General features: G+C 34.5%; 1 protein-coding gene across 3 annotated transcripts in view; it reads left to right on the top strand.

The window, feature by feature from the left end:
- Window positions 1-354: 354 nt before the first annotated feature.
- The window catches only part of IKZF2 (IKAROS family zinc finger 2), a gene marked incomplete at both ends in the record, with an annotated part of 166104 nt that continues 146652 nt past the window's right edge, over window positions 355-19806 (top strand). For 2 of the 3 annotated variants that reach the window (XM_081242267.1, XM_081242266.1), the window contains 2 exons: window positions 370-403; window positions 1215-1319. In XM_081242267.1, the coding sequence (XP_081098393.1) occupies window positions 370-403; window positions 1215-1319 (139 nt within the window). Of the gene's footprint in view, window positions 404-1214; window positions 1320-19806 lie in introns of all 3 variants that reach the window. The other variant, XM_081242268.1, reaches the window with a different exon arrangement.

The raw sequence follows: 19806 nt of genomic DNA, 5'->3' as shown, positions 1-19806 counted from the left end.
TGGTAAAATACTTCAATCCCAGTTAAAGCTGGCACTTTGGAGGTGTACCCCCTTCCTATTTTTTTCTCTAAACCGAGTAAATTCTGATTAAAAGAGTCATTCATTTCTTGCTGCAGCCCATCTCATAGCACACTTATCTTTCCTATCCTATCTCCAGCAGGAATCAGATCATTTGCAGAAAGAGTTCAGTGACTTGCAAATGAGCACATACAGTACACTGTAGTATGTTTCTTGGGCACAGGTTGCAGCAGCAGCAACATGGGCTAACTGCTTGGATCTTCAAATAAGTTAAGCATTTAATGGCAGATACTGAAAGGAATCATTGTGTTAAGGGTATAATCTTTTGTATTGCAGCATTGCACTTTGACTATGGAAACAGAGGCTATTGATGGCTATATAACATGTAAGTATTCATTTTCATTAATCTGTTATTGGTAATAAAATTATGTTTGTTACCTGTATTGTAATTTCTGAATTGGAAGTTTTTATCAAGAACTGTAAACTCTTACCTCCTATCTGTTCACAATTTCACCTTGTAAATGAGTTTGAGAAAATAACACTGAAGTGAAATAAGAAGGAACTCTAGATATATACCTGCTATATTAAGGATATTATTTAAATCAGTAGTAGCTTAGCAGATCAACACTTTACTACTTTTTTTTTTTCATTTACTTTAAGTCTAGAATAGGTCGGGTTACATATATGTCTACTAATATGGCATGTACTAAATACTTAGTACTCTGTAACCTAATTTTTCAGACACATAATGTGAAAGAGAATTAGCTCACTCAAGTTGACATTTTTTTTTAGCAAACTGTCCTTTCAAACATCTAACTCTGATAGCCAGCATTTTGGAAATGCTCATTAAAAATACTGTGTGCTTAAGGATTAAATTAGATGTTAAAAGAAAACAGTTTTTTCAACTAGAAGATACTTTAGAAATCAACTACTCCAGTCTCCATTATTTTACAGTTTAGATGAATGTGATAATGAAAGTTTGTAATTTTTTAATCGTGGGCTGGTTGTTGCTTTTCGTCATTTCATTCATTTATTATGTATTTCTAAATAACATTTCCTTATGGTTTCTTTTTAAGGGAAAAATTTATTTCATTAAAATCATATATGCATACCCCTGCATATATGATTACAAAGTTGGTAATTAGATTTTAGATGACAATGAACAGAGACCAAACGATTTTATTTTGTGAAAACAGGTGACAATGAGCTTTCACCTGAAAGGGAGCACTCCAGTATGGCAATTGACCTCACCTCAAGCACACCCAATGGACAGCATGCCTCACCAAGTCACATGACAAGCAGTAAGTCTTCATTTTATGATTTTTTTTTCCTATTTCTCTAGCGATAGACTTGAATTTGTTAGGTCTGTAGGGTCCTCTCACATTGTGTTGTAGCTGCTGCTATAGATTTTGTTAAAGAAAGAACAACACTGATTTATTCCTGTTCATTTTGGTATCGTAAAACATGAGCCTGCTTACTAGTCTGAACTATCCCAAGGTGGCATTTGGGAGCTGGTGCTTACCTGTATCAGGTAAGAAATGTTAGGCTTTTCTGGTTATTCTTTTGTCTTGCCAGGTTTATGACTAGATTTGTTTTTGTTTCTGGGTAAAAAAGTATGGAAACGTTATTTCCAAAGGACTCTTCAAAGTAAAAAAAAGAAAAAGAAATTATTTTCTATTACCTTGGCACAAAGCTAATCCATCAGTGGTAGAATTGCAGTTAGTTGCTTTTTTTCTTTTTAAACATGTGAAAGTTTCGTGTCCAAAGCATTGGAAGTGAAATGTAATTGAAAATTTGTGGAACTCATTTACATCCATTTCTCTGACAAAGTGAAAGCATTTTGTTTTAGACTGTCCAGAGAAGAACTGAGAAAATTTGGAAGAATGTTTTGAACTTGCAGGAATAGACAGTTTTGGCTACTCTTTTTGATAAAGGGTCATTCATTGATATAGTAAACATTGTTTTTGTGTAATAGAAAAGCAACTTACATGCTGTCGGTGACAGAAGACAAAATATTTTATTTTCTCTTAATTATAATGTTTCATAAGTTATCAAGTGCAAATGCTCTGTTACTCCTACTTAAACTTAATTTGAAATCATGTGTTTATACTTTTGATATGTGTTATATTCTTATACAGAAAGGCCATCTGATTTACATGTAAATATAATTTAATTTAAAAGCTTTCTATTTGACATGTGAAGGAAAAGCATTTTCTTTCCTTTTTAAATGAAGATTTTATAAGTAAAGAAAACTGAATCATCAAGTGAATTATGAGCATATTCTTAACATGTTAATTCTGATTATCCTGAGAGAACAAATTTTCTTTCCACTTCCCTCTTACAGTTTCAAAACTTGATGTTATTGTGAAGCTACTAGCTTTATAAGTAGTTAAGACTTCTGAATTATAAGCAAGAGTATATAGAATACTATTGAATACATTTTGCAATTCATTAACTTTAAGTGGTTCTAGTTACTGACTTGAAATTTTGACTGAACTATGTGAACTTACTTTACTTATTTAAAAGTTTTCTTTATTTTTATTATTGGGAAGCACTTCCTAGGAAGATTTCATTCTAGAAGCAGTCATTGAAATTCCTTTATCATGTAGGAAGAAAATTAATAGTGATGGAATGTATATTAAATTATAGTGCTAATCTCTTGTAATGGATCTTGTAGCATTAATTTATTTTTTCTGCTAGTTGGCTATTGATTTGATAAAAGTTATACTACTATTGCAATGTAGGGAGTACAATTTTTACATTTTAACATTTAACGTTACTAGGTCCTTGGCAGGATAGATTTTTTATTTTTCAGATAATTTTCATTTAATTTCCTAAAGAGTAAAGATAGATTGATATGCAATTTCTGTTAGCTTAATATTTAGCTATTGTCTTTAGAAACACTGAATATAAGGGGTACGTAGTATTGGGTAATCAGACTTTGACTGTCATCCCCCAGCCACTGCTAGAATATCAGCTGGAAAATACTTGTTAATTGGTTAATTAGCTCCTTTATTTGTGAATTTGATTTTGGTTTTGCAAGTAGTCCTTTCTAAAAGGCAGTTCACTCATTTATTTTAAATAAACATTGCAGAGTATGGGCATGATCAGTTTGGACAAATAAGAACTGTGCTTTTGATATTTGAGTTTTTCTCACCCAACAGCAGTAAAATTATGTTTGGTAAAGAGGTTTTGTTCTTGTTTCTTTTTTTTTTAACTTACTAGCCTGTGGCAATTCCATGTTAGTATAGTTTTTAGCTAAGCTGCGTGTGTTTTCATGTTCTTTTCCAAAGAGTTGCAGGTTAAATATTTTGGCTCGCACTTCAGAGCTGTCTGTTGCATCCTTTACGTAGCCTCTATTTACAGTATCTAGGTTACCCACTTAGGTGTTAGATGGAGAAGATACCCATTTTTTCCTCTCTGTTAGATCTAGGAGAATATCAGCATTTTAGATTGCCAAAGCAAATAGTGCTAGAGAGGGACTCTTGTCTGTTAATTAGAATAAGAGACCTACAATCGGTCACTCAGATGTTTTTCTGTGACTTGTAATAATTTTTTGTGCGTGTGTGACTTCTCAGATCACTTGTGTCTGAGATTACTGGTTTTCCTAAATCCCTTTATATGCATTGCTGACTTTATTATATGAGAAGAACTTATTTATTTTCTGCATTTTTTAATATCTTCAACTACTATTCCTAAAGGGCTGTGACTTCCAAAAACAGAATTGCAGTTTTGGTTGAAAGTATTAGAGCTGAAAGTAAATGTGAAAACCTCTATGATAGAATAAGATAGGTTCCATAGCAGCAAGGAGGACAAGAATATATGTGTAAGAGGTAAAAAGTTATTTTAAAACAGTTTAGAAAAAAAATAAAAGGAATAAAACCTTTGATTTTATGAAATAACTGACGTTCTAGCAGTAAAGTAACACTACCGTGTGATAGCCCACTTATTTTGGCTTTAGGAAAGTGGTCAGTTTTATTCTAAGGTCATAGTCATTTGTTTAAGTTATTTGATGACTATTCTAAGATGAAGGGTATCTGTATAACTTGCTGCCAGCTATTGTATAAAAAATAATGACAGCAGCTATCATTATTTGACAGTGCTAGAAGAGAGCATCGGTGACTTGGGAGAGAACTAAAAATGTTACAGTGCCTGACAGTCTTTGGTTTTAAAATTCAGCATGTAAGATAAAAAGAAGTAAGAGGTATTAGTGAACTTAACATTTTGTAATGACTACATCCTATATTTTTGAGTGGATTTCCTTAGAGAAACTTAGACTTTTTCTTCTAGAATAAGGATCTCTTTGATAAGAAGATGGGCATTGTTGCCCAAGATCATTAGTGTACATATTGAGTCTGCTGACAATCTTTGGTGTCAGGGATGACAGTATATGCCTTGATGGCTACTGGAAATACACAGTGTTAAGTGATTTTAAAAATAGAATCTGGGTGTTAAGAATCTGAGACAGACAACTCAGACAGAACAATACAAAAATAATCCATATTGTATTTCGGCCCATCAGATGAGACTTACTTTGTGATTCCTTATGTTTCTGGGTTAGCTCATTTCCATTTCTTGTATAGTTGCTTCAGTATTGGTTTCAAACGGTGCTATACCTGCTGCTGAGTATTTTGAAAGATTTTTAAGGTTCAAAAAATTGTCATTAATCTTATTTTTCTCATTATCATTTACTTTTATAATGCTAATAAGTAAATTTTCTTTGGAGAGAGCTAATGGTATGAAAATACATTGTGACATAAATTTTGTTTCTATTACTTTAAAACCTTTACATGGATCAACTTTGCAGTCAATACCATTTATCAGTCAGTTTGATGGCCAGGTGGCATGTATGGAATTGGAAGAAGTAGTAATTCTAGTTTTACAAGACTCTGACCAATAATCAGGTCAGGGAATCTAGTTTATTCTTTTTAGAGTGCTTCACATTCATTTTTTTTCTTAGCTAGTTTCCATTTTTAGAACCTAGTGAAGCATAAGTATAGTATGATTTCTATTTTTCTTGTGAGGAAATGGAGGCTTGAAGAAACCAGTTGGCCTCTTAGGTCCCTTAGCAGAAGGATAAACTTGTCAGGATTGGGATGTAAAACTGATTATTACCTTGTGGGTTAGTTAGATCACTTTATTGATAACTCTTGAAAATGTGATTATCTCAGGGTGCCCACCATGTCCAGTACTGACCCATGTTTTAGTGACAAAAACAGTATTACAGAAGAATAGGGTTATTATAAGGGTGGAATGATAACAGATAATCTTGTTAAGCAGATGCTCTAATGCACTTTAAAAAATACAGCTTATGTTTTGGGACTCACCAGCTTTCTGAGTTGTCTTCTGTAGCTTAGTTTGGCAGTCACCCTTGGCTGGATTTCCATAGGACACACCCTAATATAACACCAGATGGACTTGATGTAAAAGCTTGCTCTGTTTTCAGTTGTAGTACTTAGTTTTGTATATATACCCAACATACCTTACATTTAGTTTTTACTTGTCAGGAAATTAAAAAAATAAGTTTGACTTGATTTCTTTACACCTATCAGAGGTAAGTGTCATGGCCATGTGTCATGACCAAAAGGAAAAAAAAATAGGAACTAAAGGAAGTACGTATGAGCAGGGAATTAACAGCAAAATTTCTGTATTTTTTTCTTTGCTGCTCATTCCACTCCCACCCCCCACCCCCTATCTTTTAAGTCTGCTTTGAAGTAAGAATAAATGTCTGTCTTGGAGAAACAAAACAGCTTACTGTAGAAGTGTTGTTTATATTGCCTCTATCTTTGTCCAAATTTGTCTTCCCCACTGGAAATACATTAAAAACAATGTAATGTGATTGGTTAGGTTCTTTTGGGAGTCTTTCTTCGAGCCATAAGGAATTGAGATCCCTGGGTCCCATCCTCTTCTCTCCTAACTTTGAATATGGATACATTTTGATTTTATGATGTTCTGAAAGATCAATAGCAGGGTCACAGTCCTAAAATGAGGTAGACTATGTTGTTTTTCTTTGCTTTTTTCCTTTATATCTGTTTATATAATATATATTTATTGACCAGTTAGTATTTTCCTTTTGTGATTTAATCATGACTCAGGATCAGGATATCTCTGCTGAAATAGGTAAAGAGTATTTAGGAACTATTTTCCCGTATTATAAATGTGTAATCACAACTGGAGTGAGAGAAAGAAAGGGGGCATAATTTATTGAATATATATAGGATGCCCAGCACTATACTAAGTGATCCATATTATTTCACTTAGTCTCCACAACAGCTCTGTGAAGTTACTCTGTTTATAATACAGAAAACTGAGGCTCAGAAGCAGTAGATTGCAGGTGGTTAAAAATATGGGCTTTGGAGTTATGCAGGCCTGTGTTAGAATTCTTGCTTTGCCAGTAGCTTGCTGTATGATCTTAGTCATGTTACTTCACATCTCTGAGCTCCAGTTTTCTTATCTGTAGAATTGGGATAAGCAATACCTAAGTCAGTGGGCTGTTGTGAGGTTTATTTTTTTATCTTTATTTTTCTTCTTTTTCACTGTGCTGCGTGACACATGGGATGTTAGTTCCCAGGCCAGGGATGGAACCCATGCCCCCTGCAGTGGAAGTGCAGAGTCTTAACCACTGGACCACCAGGGAAGTCCCTGTTGTGAGGTTTAAATGAGGCAATATTATGCAAAATACTTAGCACAGTTCCTGACACATGCTAAGATCCAATAAATAATGACTGCTGCTGTCACTCAGAGTAGGCAAGTTTCTTTTGCACCAAACCATGATTCATAAGAAAGTTTTTTTATTTTTTTTTAAATAATATCTGTTTGAAATTCAGATCTTTTGCTCTTTCCATTTTACTACATAGGTCCATGGAATGGAGATAGGCATTTCTAATAATTTAGGGTAAAAATGAAAGAAAAACCCCTCTATTATTTAAAGCATCTGTGAAGATTTTGGTTAAGAAAGAAGTAGAGTTTGTCTATGTGCCAGAGATTCTTTTTATTGGGTTTCAGTGTTCCTGAGCTAAGTTTTATATTTTTGGTTACATGTAAAGAAAATCATTGCTTATCATTGGTGCTCTAAAGACAACAGTCTTTAAGAATGGAAAAAGTCCTCTTAGTAGAGTAACCTAGGCATATCTAGAATCAAATTCTTTCTTTGAAAATCTGTATCTAAAATTTCACCATATTTGTTGCTTCTGGTCGTACCATCAATTCTCATTTGATGATACCTAATCTAGTTGTAGGCCTGATTGTTGCTAATTGTGCATTTTGGGGGTAATAGTTTAGGTGTTTTAAATTTGAAGTAAACTTAAAATTATCACTTACAAGCATTTGACATGTTGCTATATTGTTCTAGTTGATGAATGCAACAAATATTTGTAGGCTGTCTTTTATGTGTCAGGCACACTAAGGTGAATCCAAAGGTGAAGAGTACACTATTTTTGTCCTCCTGTAGCTCATGCTCTGGTTCAAAAGAGACATCTGAACAGGACATTATGCTATGATAACCTCAGTGTTCTTATTATTATGGGGAGTGAGGGGTGGTACTAGTTTGAGAAGACTTCCTGGAGGGAGATGCTGCTTAAGCTGAGACTTATTAAATGAATAGGATTTAGGAGAGAAGCAGAAGGCTTGTTCACCAAACAAACCCACAGTAGGAGCTGAGAAATAATATGATATGTTCTGGGAAATACAAACAGATTGGTATTTCTGGAGTGCAAAGTTGGAGTCTTAGAATTTGAAGCCAGAGATGACTCTGGAGAATTAACCAGGGCAAGATAATGGAATATCTTTTATAAGAGGAAACTTGGATTTCATTTTCAAGGGAGCACAGGGTTTTAACAAAGAAGATTACTTCAGTCTTTTTATTGACATGGATCATACCAGCTACAACAGGAGTAAAATGATTGTGGCTGGGGAACACTCTAGGGGCAGGGGGTTCTTTAACAGGCTGTTGCAATGACAGAGTGAAAAGTCATGAGAGCTAGTGGTAGTGAAGATAATAAGGAAGAGAAGGATTTGGGAAATAATAGCTTAAAGTGGACAGGACTTGGATAGTAGGGTTTAAGGATAGAAGAAAATTCATGATGATATCTAGATTATTGGATAGATGGCAATAGGTTCCATCAGGGAAGATAGGAAATACTGGAGCAGGTTTCCAGGAAAAGATTTAGTTTAGTTTAATTCTGTATACAGAAAGTCTGAAGCACCTGTGGAATTTGGGAGAGGATAGCAATCAGGCAGGAGGATAGTTTAGACTAAGTGTGAATTTTCCTAATTAGTGAAATCTAATATGTAGTTTGTGGTTTTGTTACTTTCCCTCCTGTTTTACTTTAACAATAGCTTAGTATTTCTTTAAAAAATTCTTCCCTAAGTAATTCTCAGCATTTGGTCAGTGACCATATTTCCCCAACTGCCCCCATTGAATCAAAATTCTATATGGAAATGTACGATCACAGGTTTTAATGAACTCTTTTTTGCTTAATGGAGTCCTTTTATGCTAGTCTCAGAAGTTGGATTAGTTGATGTGATTGACTCACAGATTTTTAAACAAAACATGCTAGCCCTCTCCTTAAAATTTTGCGGTCTATTTAATATCATAACTTTGATGGTTACATATTAAAAAAAATTATATGCCATACACTCCAAGGCCTCTACTGTAATGATTTGTCTTTATTCTCTAACGTATTTCTCATCTATAAATACATAGCTTAAAACATATGAGGAATCATTTGTTAACTAAGTCCTAGCCAGTTCTGCTACATTAATAGCCAAAGAATTTAATGATTTTATGCAGAGCCTTTTTGAAAACCTTGAGATAAATATAAAACTTTGAGATAAATATACAACATGATATATATCATTATATATAATAATATAAATTATTTGGTACATAATCTTTTTTAAAGTTTATAATATTGTGCCCCTTGGGATAAAATAATATAAGGGGAAAAGTGTGGTATAGAAAACATCTTAATCTATTTCCTTAAAACATATATTATAGAACTCCATCTTAGAAATTAAACCCTGATTACCCAAGACACCATGAAATTTCAAATGAATGTTAATGATGAAAATAACTTCATCTGAGATTTCCTGTATGTGGAGATTCAGGACTTGCTGTGGAGATCTTTTTATCTTTTAATCACTGATCCAGCAAACATTTATTAAGCATTTTCTTTGTGTGATGCACTGCTGATGCTGAGGCACAAAAAATGTGTTAGGGATTTTTTTGGAGTGTATGTTATCTTGCAAGGTCCAAGAGAATTCATATTTTATTTGAGATATTAATAATCCCATTGCATTTAGAAGCAAATAAGTGTGTTGTGCTCACCATAGTTTATATCCATTGTAGAGAAATGAACTGCTTCTCACCTTTTACCTCTGAGAATTCTTCAAAAGTGTATAAATTTGAAGACACACAATGAAACAGAGACCAAAATACAGCCAGCTTCTAAAATAGGTTCCCACAGGAGAACATTTCCCCAAGAAATTTTTTATAATGTAGGATTTTGTTCTCAGCCTTTTAAGTTCCGAAACTTGTTTGGCAGCATGCATAGAGTGGTCCCGTATCTCAAGGTTGACTCGCATTAAACAGTTTTACAAAATTGATGTTTAAAATTGCAATACCAATTTATGTCTGTACTTTCATTAAAAATAAAACAAACAAACAAAACCTGAACCAACTAATATAGGATCTGGATCACCTCAGTTGGCTTGACCAGATCTTTTTTTTGTGTGTGTACTGACCTATATGGGTAAAGCAGCAAAGGTCATTTGGTTAGCAAGGAATCCAAAGGGAGTTAGTTACATAATTCAAATGTTTAATGGCACCAGACTAAGAGACCCTAATATGTTCAGCATCACAATAGAAATAGCAGTGCCATTTGCATCAGTATGGTTGAAGTCTTTTGTCCAATTCCTTCTTCCCTGAATGGACATGGATTTAGATTCCCTAGATATAGCCTCAGCCAAAATACTTCTGAGAGTCATTTTTTTTTTTCTTGGCTTCCTTGGCTAAATCCCGCAGATTCAGTTTTTAACTTATACATGTAATCAGGTTATAACCAGTTCTTGTCAGCCTAGGATCCATTCATTTTCTTTAATGTAATTTTACATTTCTGCTTAGATTTGTTAAATGTTGATTTTATAGCCTAACTCTATGAAAGCTATCTTATAATACCTATAAAGGATACCCCAACTACTATTACCATAAATTCAAACTTCCATTCACAGAAATGTTGATGGGTGATGTGGCCAGCAGTTTAAGAGGTCTTAGTATCTATTTTAGATGAAGATGGAAAATAGCACTGCTACCTGAGAAAGGCACCTTACGTTAGCTGGGGATCTAGGAGAGCTTCTAATTAATAGGTCAGGAGGAATAAACATCACACTAGTTTCATGAAATCTCTGAAGTAGTTCGGCCACAGCAAATGAGATTTTATAGAAAAGTATAGTATTTTAGGTTAGTTAATAGGGAAGGCTATCTTAATTACTGAGTGTGAATTTAAGATTTTTTTTCAAAGCACACAGCTTTATTTTGGGGCCACATGTTGATTATAAAGAAATTAATTAGAGATTTTCCAGATGTGAATCTTTGAAGAAAATGGCTATGCCTTATCTATTGGGTTGGCCAAAAAGTTCGGGTTTTTCCGTAAGATGTTACAGAATATTTCTTCATTCCCAGTATACAGTATCATACTGGGTCATTGTAGGAGTCCAGTAATTATTTATTGAATTAAGGAACTGCTTGTGATTCACATATTGCATATGTGTATTTAAATAATGTGTTTCGGATCTATTTGAGGAAATTTGGAAAGTTGATTTCTTAGATGTTGAAATAATTCTGAAATCCCATTTTACTTGTGATTTTCTTTGTTAGGGTATGTATTTATTTCAACCATGTCTCAGTCTCAAAAGGGTTTTGTAATCTTCACATCAGCCCCAAACAGATAATCTTCAAGATTCTAAACATCTCTTTAGTTTTCTGATTCCATACTAACATAGTCAGTGGAATTCAAGTTAGTGTAAACGTTTCAGTGAATATGTTATAGTCATCATCATCGTCTTCATTACTAATATCTTTATATGGCACATTTAGTGTTTACAGATTTCACGCCACATATAATTTTAAAATCAGTTTTTCTATCACTTATTTAAAACTGCATGTACAAAATGGAATGCTTCAATTAACTTTTCTTATGCTCTCCAGATATTTTGAGGAGCATATAATTAGTCAGTGTAAAGTCACGTTCTAATAAATTAACATTCTGGTGTCTACACCTTTGACATTTTTGTCATTGCTCTCTTATTATCATGGAAGCTGTAGCTCTCCTTACACCTGACGGTGTCAACTTTACCTACTACTTACTAAGACATCAGTATGCAGGGCTTGGCCATATTTTGAAGTGCTAGGAAGCTGCATTGCTCTGTTTCTGTTGAATTAACTAAGAATTTCTGGCTGAGGTCTAAAGAGGAATTATTCCTTCTGCAACTATATAAAACATTTCCTGTTATGTCATTTTCATGAAGAGCCTTGTTGTTTTGTTTTTGTTGTTCAAAAGAAACATTTTAGCAAGTAGTATTTACATATGGAAATATATTTCTTTTGTAAGACATATCTTTCAAGCCTTTTAATCAGACTTATGTCAGTATCTTTATTATCCATATAGTCTGAGGTAGATTGTATTATTTTCATTACATTTGTTACCTTCTTGATGGAAAAGTAGCATTTGTATCCTTTTCGAGCTGAGGATTTACATTTAACTCCTGATTGAAGTAGGTTCATTTATTTTTACTAGAAATGATTGCTTAGATTATTCATATATCACTTAGAGCTTGGAAATTGGGCTGTTTAAGAATTTTTAGGTATTGAAAATAGGTAAGTAGTACTTAATCATTTTTAGACTGTTTTAAAATTGAAAGTACTTTAAAAATACTGATTCTAATATAGTATTTTGAAATATAAAACAAATTCTGATATATTGCTGAATGTTGCAAAATATTTGAAAGTGGTATTAGATTTTGTTTGAACATAATTGAGAACTAGAGAAAGAAATATGAGATATTTTTCTGTAAGTCTGCTGTTTTTTACTCAAAATATGAATTACACACTGCCATCTGTCTGAACTATGACAAATTAATGACCTAATTACAGTTTTTGGATTCAGTTTTTTGGAAACAAAAAGAAACACCCCTACTCCCCAAGAAAACATAATTTAAAATGAATTATTTTTATATATATTGTGCTAACAATAAGGCTATCTTTTGATGAATTTGAGTAGTTTTAGTTGGTCCTACAGTTTGAGTACAATAACTGGTAACAGATTTAAAGATCTGTTATTTTTTAAGCAAATCAGAGAAATTATAGTTAACTAAACAATCGCTTTCATACAACTGTATGTGCAAGAGAGTGCCATTTATGTTTTAAGTGTGTGTGTGTGTGTGTGTGTGTGTGTGTGTGTGTGTGAGTGAAAGCAAAGAATAAGGAAGGAAAGAAGGAAGGAAAGACCAGACTATTGGTAGTGTTCACTTTGGCTTTTGTGAAGGTAAATAGGGTGTTTTATCATTTATTCTAAATAGTTCTGAATTATTTGGATCTTTTATAAAAGATCTTTTACTTGTATAATTTTAAAAAAATGAATTCAATCAACCATCTTCTCAAAGCATGGAGCTGTTTTGTAAGAGAGACAATGATATCTCTGATAAGAAAGGTCTAACCTTGAAATTTCAGTGATATAATGGACTCATGAAATTAGACTACTGCTGTTGATGATAAATACTGAAGCCAGGGGTATTCTCATATACAAATGCTGTCAACAGACTCATTGAATATTATTTTAAATTTATTCTGAATATAAGGTGTTTTCTTAATGGCTGTAATACAGTGGAATTTCCAAATAAAGTTACATACTCTGGAAAGTTTTTTGAGTGTTATTGATTCATAGCATGAGATGTGTAAAGTAAATAATGTTCATATAAGTGTACTTCTGGCAATGGTAAGGAGACATCTAGCATTACGATGCCAAAAGAAATCTGAGTAGAATAAGTTAAAACTTATCCTTAGGTTTCCCGTTCTACCTTGTATATGATAATAAAGTTTACTTTTTTTTTTCTTTTTTTTTTTTGCGGTACGCGGGCCTCTCACTGTTGTGGCCTCTCCCGTTGCGGAGCACAGGCTCCGGACGTGCAGGCCCAGCGGCCATGGCTCACGGGCCTAGCCGCTCTGCAACATGTGGGATCTTCCCGGACCGGGGCACGAACACATGTCCCCTGCATCAGCAGGCGGACTCTCAACCACTGCGCCACCAGGGAAGCCCAAGTTTACTTTTTTAAAAGACGCTTAGTGTCTTTTTCATGTTCATCAATTTAAAATTCCATTGAATGTTGCTCGTTGAAAGGAAAGAGTAGAGGTATGGAGTATAGAGAACAGAGAAGAGAGCTAGCTCAAGAAGAGAGAACATGAATGGCGAATCCAGAAGTGAGGGATAAGCCACAGAACCCACTTGAGTTAGCAGATCTACTGGAGAGAGGAATAGGCAAATGAAAAATAGGATCTTTCCCTTCCTTTTTTCTTCTTTCAGAAAGCATAAATAAATATCTGAATGTATAAGTTAATTAAAGACGTTACCTCCTGCTTGAGTGATGAAGAATGTGGCCATAAGATTAAAGTGGTTTCTGGTAGAAGATAAATGATAAATATTGATAGTCAATAGAAAGAAGTGTACTTTTTCAGATATCTGAAAGCTAGGGAGTGAAAGATGGGGGTTGACTGGTTAGAAGAACTGGAGTCCTAAGGGTTTCAGCCTAGAAAGATTGGAAGATTGAAGCAGTAGAAGTAAGTCGGCAGTACCTAAAATAGATTGTTTGCTGTCATAACCCAGTGGTGTTACTGATGGGCATCTTGGACTCATCTATTGCTTTTATGTTTTGCAAAAGTGACTGAAATATGTGCTGTGTCTGAGAGGTATCCTAATTGGTTGTGTTCCTAAATTATAACGGATGCAGTCAACTTTGGTCTTGTCCCTCAATTGCCTTTTTACTTCATTTCAGTGGGAAAGGCCGTTGGGGAGTTAGGGAGACCATAATCCTGCCAGAAACAGTAAGAACTTTCTCTGCTTTCTTTCTTTCTTTCTTTCTTTTTTTTCCCTCATGGGAGGCGGCAATGAAGAAGGAACTTGATATTGAGCAGATGAGATGGGGTTTTGCATCCAGTTTTTGTTCTCTGATCTCTTGTTTTTCCATTTTCCTCCTGAAGTATCTAAGACACAAGCACTGAGTGTTTCAAAAGACTTACTTCAGATCATACCCTGTCAGAGATTTAGAATTCCCAGGTTGGCTGTTACCTACTGGAATACTCTTCTAAAATTAACCTTGTGATAATACTGCAGTAAACATTTATCAGACGTGAGATGAAGTTTACACATGTATTATTGTTTTGCTAAGCCCATAAATAATAAAAACAAGATCAGGGTATATGTTTAACTGGCTTAAGAAAAAACAGTTTTTAAGTCTATTAAAAGTCATATATTTTATTTGTAAAATATTTTAGGCTATTCGAAATGCTTTCACATCTAACATACAATGTGCTCATTAAAACTTGATCTTAATATTTATTTAAGCAGTCTCAGAGGAATCTGTTCTTCCTGGCACTACTTAAGCCTTTTATTTGTTCCTAGAAAATAATAAACATATATTTTTTAAAAATACAGAACTGAATGAATTTTCCTCTTCCCCTCCCTGTGTGGTAAAAAAAAGTGAGCCCTGATATATATCAAATGTGAGACCTCTAGACAGATATTTCATCTCTTAGAATCTCAGTTTGTCAAACAGGGATATTAATAATCTGCTTTGTCAGAGGAGTGGCAAGTGTTAGAAATAATACATGTAAAGGCACCAGAATGGTGACTGGAATGGAGTGAGTTAACCAGAATGGTAGCTATTATTTTATTGTTAGATAAAAAGAGTATGAGAAAAAACTTGAATCAAATAACCAAGAAAAAGATCCCACATACATGTTGTATCAACTAGTCTTCTAGAAAGGATGTGCTTTTAGTCTGCTTTTAATCAACAACAATTAAAAAAAAAAAAGTAGTCCAAAGCATTGCTGGTAAAACTCAAGATATCTGCATCACTGAGTGGATATTTCTGCTCTTCATCTGTCTGAGTGCTGTCAGATCATCCTTGTTTGAAAAGAAATGTGTGTGCAGATATGAGGCAATTGTTAATTCTGTTGTGTTCAAATCAATTACTAAAGAAATGAAACTAAAATTACCTAATTAATGCGAATCACAAATAAACCTGGCTCTGTTTGTGAGGGATGTAATTGAAATGGTAATTATGCGGTAGGAATGCACTTCATTTGAAGATGGCAGTTCAGAAGACGTGTTTAGTGGCAGGATTTGACTGCACAGCGTGCCTCCCTCCTGACCTGGCCCAGAGAGGGGTCTTGTTTACTTATTTACTAGATATGTTGATGAGTGAATTCCAAGTATGGTTCTGAAATTCCATGAATTTCCATACTCACAGAGCTGTGTGTCCTACATCATTACCCATCTCTCTGTTGCATATCTGGAATTCTCAGAACTATATATCAGTCCCCAGTAATGTCCATTTTTTTCCCTCTGTGAACAATCAAGAAGAAAAGTGGACATTCTTTTGAAAAGATTTTATAGCAGAGTACATAATAAACAAGCTACTCATAGGTCATTAAAAGATGCAGAAATCTTTGTAAATCCCAATGAGATCATTTAAAGTTACACATTTTGCTTTTCATGTCTGAAGTGTAACTTTTCCTGGGTCTGGGTTACTATGAGCATAGTGTCAGTGCAGTCAGTCCTTAAAACCAAATGATCCTTCTTATCCAGGAATAGTTTCCTCTCTAAAAACTAGGAAGCCTTTATCACTTCCTATCTTGTTTTACCATTACTCCATTGCTTGTGTACATCTTATCGCCCCTGTGAGACTGGAATCTCCTTGAGTGCAGGGAAAATGACTATAATCTCTACAGCCTGAGGGTAGCCTTCAGAGCCTGACTTCAGTGCTGATCAGACTTGGGTTTATAACTTGGGCTGTGCTATGTGTTAATCTCCAATTCCTCCTTTGTCAAATAGGCAAAGTTAGTGCTTGTCTCTTGGGGTTGTTGTGAGGATTAATAAAACACTTCAGTAAAGCTTCTATCACAGTGCCTAAAACATTTCAAGAAATATTAGTTTCTCTTTTCCACAGAAGTTAGCTAGCATGTTGCCTTATACGTATGTCTCTCAATCAAGAAGGCTGCCTATTAATTTTTAACTACATTATGAGTTAATATGAACTGCTTATTTGGCTAGACACCTTAGAGATGTAACTCAGTTATTTCTATAAGTTATTAGTCAGATTAACCCCACAGGTTTGGTCACTTCAGCACTGTGCATACTAAGGATATATCACCCAGCTAGTCTTTTTAACCACAAGGCAGTTTTAAAATAAATGGTCTAAAGTTAACACTAGCTTAGGCTCTTGAACTCTCTTCTCAACTCTCATTCAAGCAAAATACTGTGTTAGACTAAAAGCTTCAAGTGCTTAGAGGCCTCACATGACTTCATAAAATGCATCTTTTTAGGCCAATGTTGCTCTACAGTACAGAGATAGATTTTATAAAGATTCTAAAAGATCTGTAGAGAATTTATATATATATATATATATATATATATATATATATATATAAATTCACCCCAAGACATTTTGGTTATTTGTTGTTAAGAAGTGTGAAGTAAGAGAGATTGTTGAGAAAGTTTATAGTTTTAAAGTTATTATTATTCAATATCCTGTGATAAGCCATAATGGAAAAGAATTTTGGAAAGAATGTGTATATGTGTGTCGATATACATATATATATATATATATATATATATATATATATACACACACATATATCTGAATCACTTTGCTGTACAGTAGAAATTAACACAACATTGTAAATCAACTATACTTCAATAAAAAAATAAAGTTATTATTATTACTTTGTCTAATGAAGTTTTCTAATTTCCATGATCCAAGATCTCTCAAATCATAACCTAGCCATTTAGTAGACACACATGAAAATGGGAGTAATACTGCTGCTGTTTTTAGTGAACTCTTACCCAGTAGCTAAATCCCAAAGATCATTTAAAAACCCATGAATCAAATCCCTCTTCCTTGAAACTGTACACATTTCTGCTTATGCTAGATTGTGAGGCCAGACCTTAAATTTCTTAGAGCAATCATGATACTTATCACCTTTGTCCATGATATAATTGTTATAACAGTACCTAGGATCAGATACCCAACCTTTAGGAAAGTTTCTTTTTTCCAGTTTTTATCTGAATCCTTTCTTGAAATAATTGATTAAATGTGTCTGGGTTTTACAGACATTTGTAATCATGCCTATAGCTACAAAAAATCTGGCAGTGTATTTAATAGCTTGGAGAATGCCAAGTCTTCTCATTGTTTACATTGTAACATCTTCTTAAGAACTAATCATTTTATTGCTTCTCTGCCTTTGGTTTTTCTTTTTCTTTTCTTTTTCCTTTCTTTATTGTTACAACAAAATTGTATGTTATTTGGAAGTTCATGAAATGTAGTTTGCTTGGTATAGGTTCTGTAAATTAAGCCTATAATATTTAATTGGCATATATTGGAAAGCAATGTGCTTAATCCTAACTGAACTGAAAGTGCTTGTATCTCTATAGTAGCAATTTAATGATAACAGGTCATCTGCATTTTTATGCTGAAAAGAACCCTTTGTGGTAATAAATCTATAATTTTCTATTTGCCATCTTTTTCTTTATTGTGTGAGCAGTTGGAGTTGAATTACTGTAAAATACTTTTGCTGCTAGCAAGTTGTTTTTAATCAATTAAAGTGCATTGTTACCTACTTGGTTGGCTCTTCAGGATGGTGGGGAACTTCAGCACTCCCCCGAATGCTTGCTTTTCAAGTGTGGAGTTCTTGGATACATTTTGGATACTGATATATTTTCAGAATCATGTATCTGGATGGGCACATCCCTGGTGATTAAGGCCTATTAAGTTGTATTTATCACTTTATAATAAAGTCTTTTATTTATTTATTTATTTTTTGCTTTAAAGTGCACTCATGCTTTGAATTTGGTGTTTTACTTCTTTGCTGCCCCTGAGAGACCCTGGGCTTGGTAATTAGTATTTATTTCCAAGTTTCTATTTTTACCATGTGTTTTGATTTTCTAGGTTACTGACTATTGAGATAAAGGAAAGGGTCCAGTTAGTTGCAATCAGCAAGCTAGAAGCTTTTGACAGAAAAGTGAGAAAAATGCGCTGCCCCTCTCTGAGAGAAAGAAACAGAGAGAGAGTGGCTTCATTAGAAGTGTCATAATCAGTGGCTGCCAATTACTCAGTGAACAGAAAACATCTGGTATTCACCTACATCTATTAGAAGCCCTTATGTTTCCATCAGCAGGTCATTGCCTCTTTCTCAGTTTCTTTTTTTTAGATACTGGGATGCTTTGACTTTCCAATCTGTATCTGGTACTGGTCCTTTCCTCAAACTCTACATCTAGTCCATCAGAAATAGTTGGCTCCACTTCGAAAATATATCTTTTTAAAATTTTTTTTTAAAAAATTTATTATTAGCGGGCGGGGCCACAGCGGTGGGAGGCCCGTGTACCGCAAAAAAAAAAAAAAAAAAAAAAAATTATTATTTTTGGCTGCGTTGGGTCTTCGTTGTTGGGTCTTAGTTGCTGCACGCAGGCTTTCTCTAGTTGCGGTGAGCAGGGGCTACTCTTCGTTGCAGTGCGTGGGCTTCTCGTTGCGGTGGCTTCTCTTGTTGTGGAGCACAGGATCTAGGGCTTCATTAGTTGCAGGGCGTGGGCTTAGTAGTTGTGGCTCACGGGCTCTAGAGTGCAGGCTCAGTAGTTGTGGCGCACGGGCTTCATTGCTCCACGGCATGTGGGATCTTCCCGGACCAGGGCTCAAACCCATGTCCCCTGCACTTATAGGCAGATTCTTAACCACTGTGCCACCAGGGAAGTCCCCCAAAATATTCTTGAATTTACATAATGTTCACTCCTACATCTCTAGTCTGAGCTGCCATCATTTCCTAGTCTTCTAAACCTAAAATACTACAAAAATTTGTAGCTGGTCTTTCTGCCTCCATTCTTTTTCCTCTTTGCCTCATAATCTACCCAACAGTCAGACCTGCACCTTCTAAAACTGAAACCAGATAATAACCATCCATTGCTTTAAACACAAAACTTTTCTATTAAAAAACAGAATAAAGTTGAAATTCCTTTCCAGAGTCTGCAAGATCCTATAGGACATGGCTCCTGCCTCTGTCTGAGTCCTCCTCCTCCATTCTTCTTCTTCTTCTTCACTAAACTCTCAAAATATCTCCCTTCTTTCTTCTCCTTGGACAGGGCAAGTTCATTCCCATCTGAGGGTTTGGAACACTCTTCCTTCATAACTTTGAATGAAACCTCCTTCTTCTCTGCTGTCACTCAACTGTTGCCCCTTTGGAGAGGCTTTTCCTGAGCACCCTAGATAAATAATCCCCTCTCAGGCATTCTATGACATTACCCTATTCTATTTTGTTATACTTAATAGTATCTGAAATTATCTAGTTTATTTATTTGTCTCTTCTCTCAACACACGCTTGAAGAACATTTGTCTTGGTCACTGATGTAACCCCAACACTCAGAATTGGGCCAGGAACATAGTAGATGATAAATATGGGCTCAAGGTCTCACTAAATTACTGTCCTTTCCCTTCCATAAATAGAATTCTGCATGTGTGTGTTTATGT

This window comes from Mesoplodon bidens, assembly GCF_964165515.1.
Source record: "Mesoplodon bidens genome assembly, chromosome: 8".
Classification (NCBI taxonomy): domain Eukaryota; kingdom Metazoa; phylum Chordata; class Mammalia; order Artiodactyla; family Ziphiidae; genus Mesoplodon; species Mesoplodon bidens.
The sequence above is the reverse complement of the archived record's forward strand: the minus strand, read 5'-3'. Positions and strand labels throughout refer to the sequence as shown.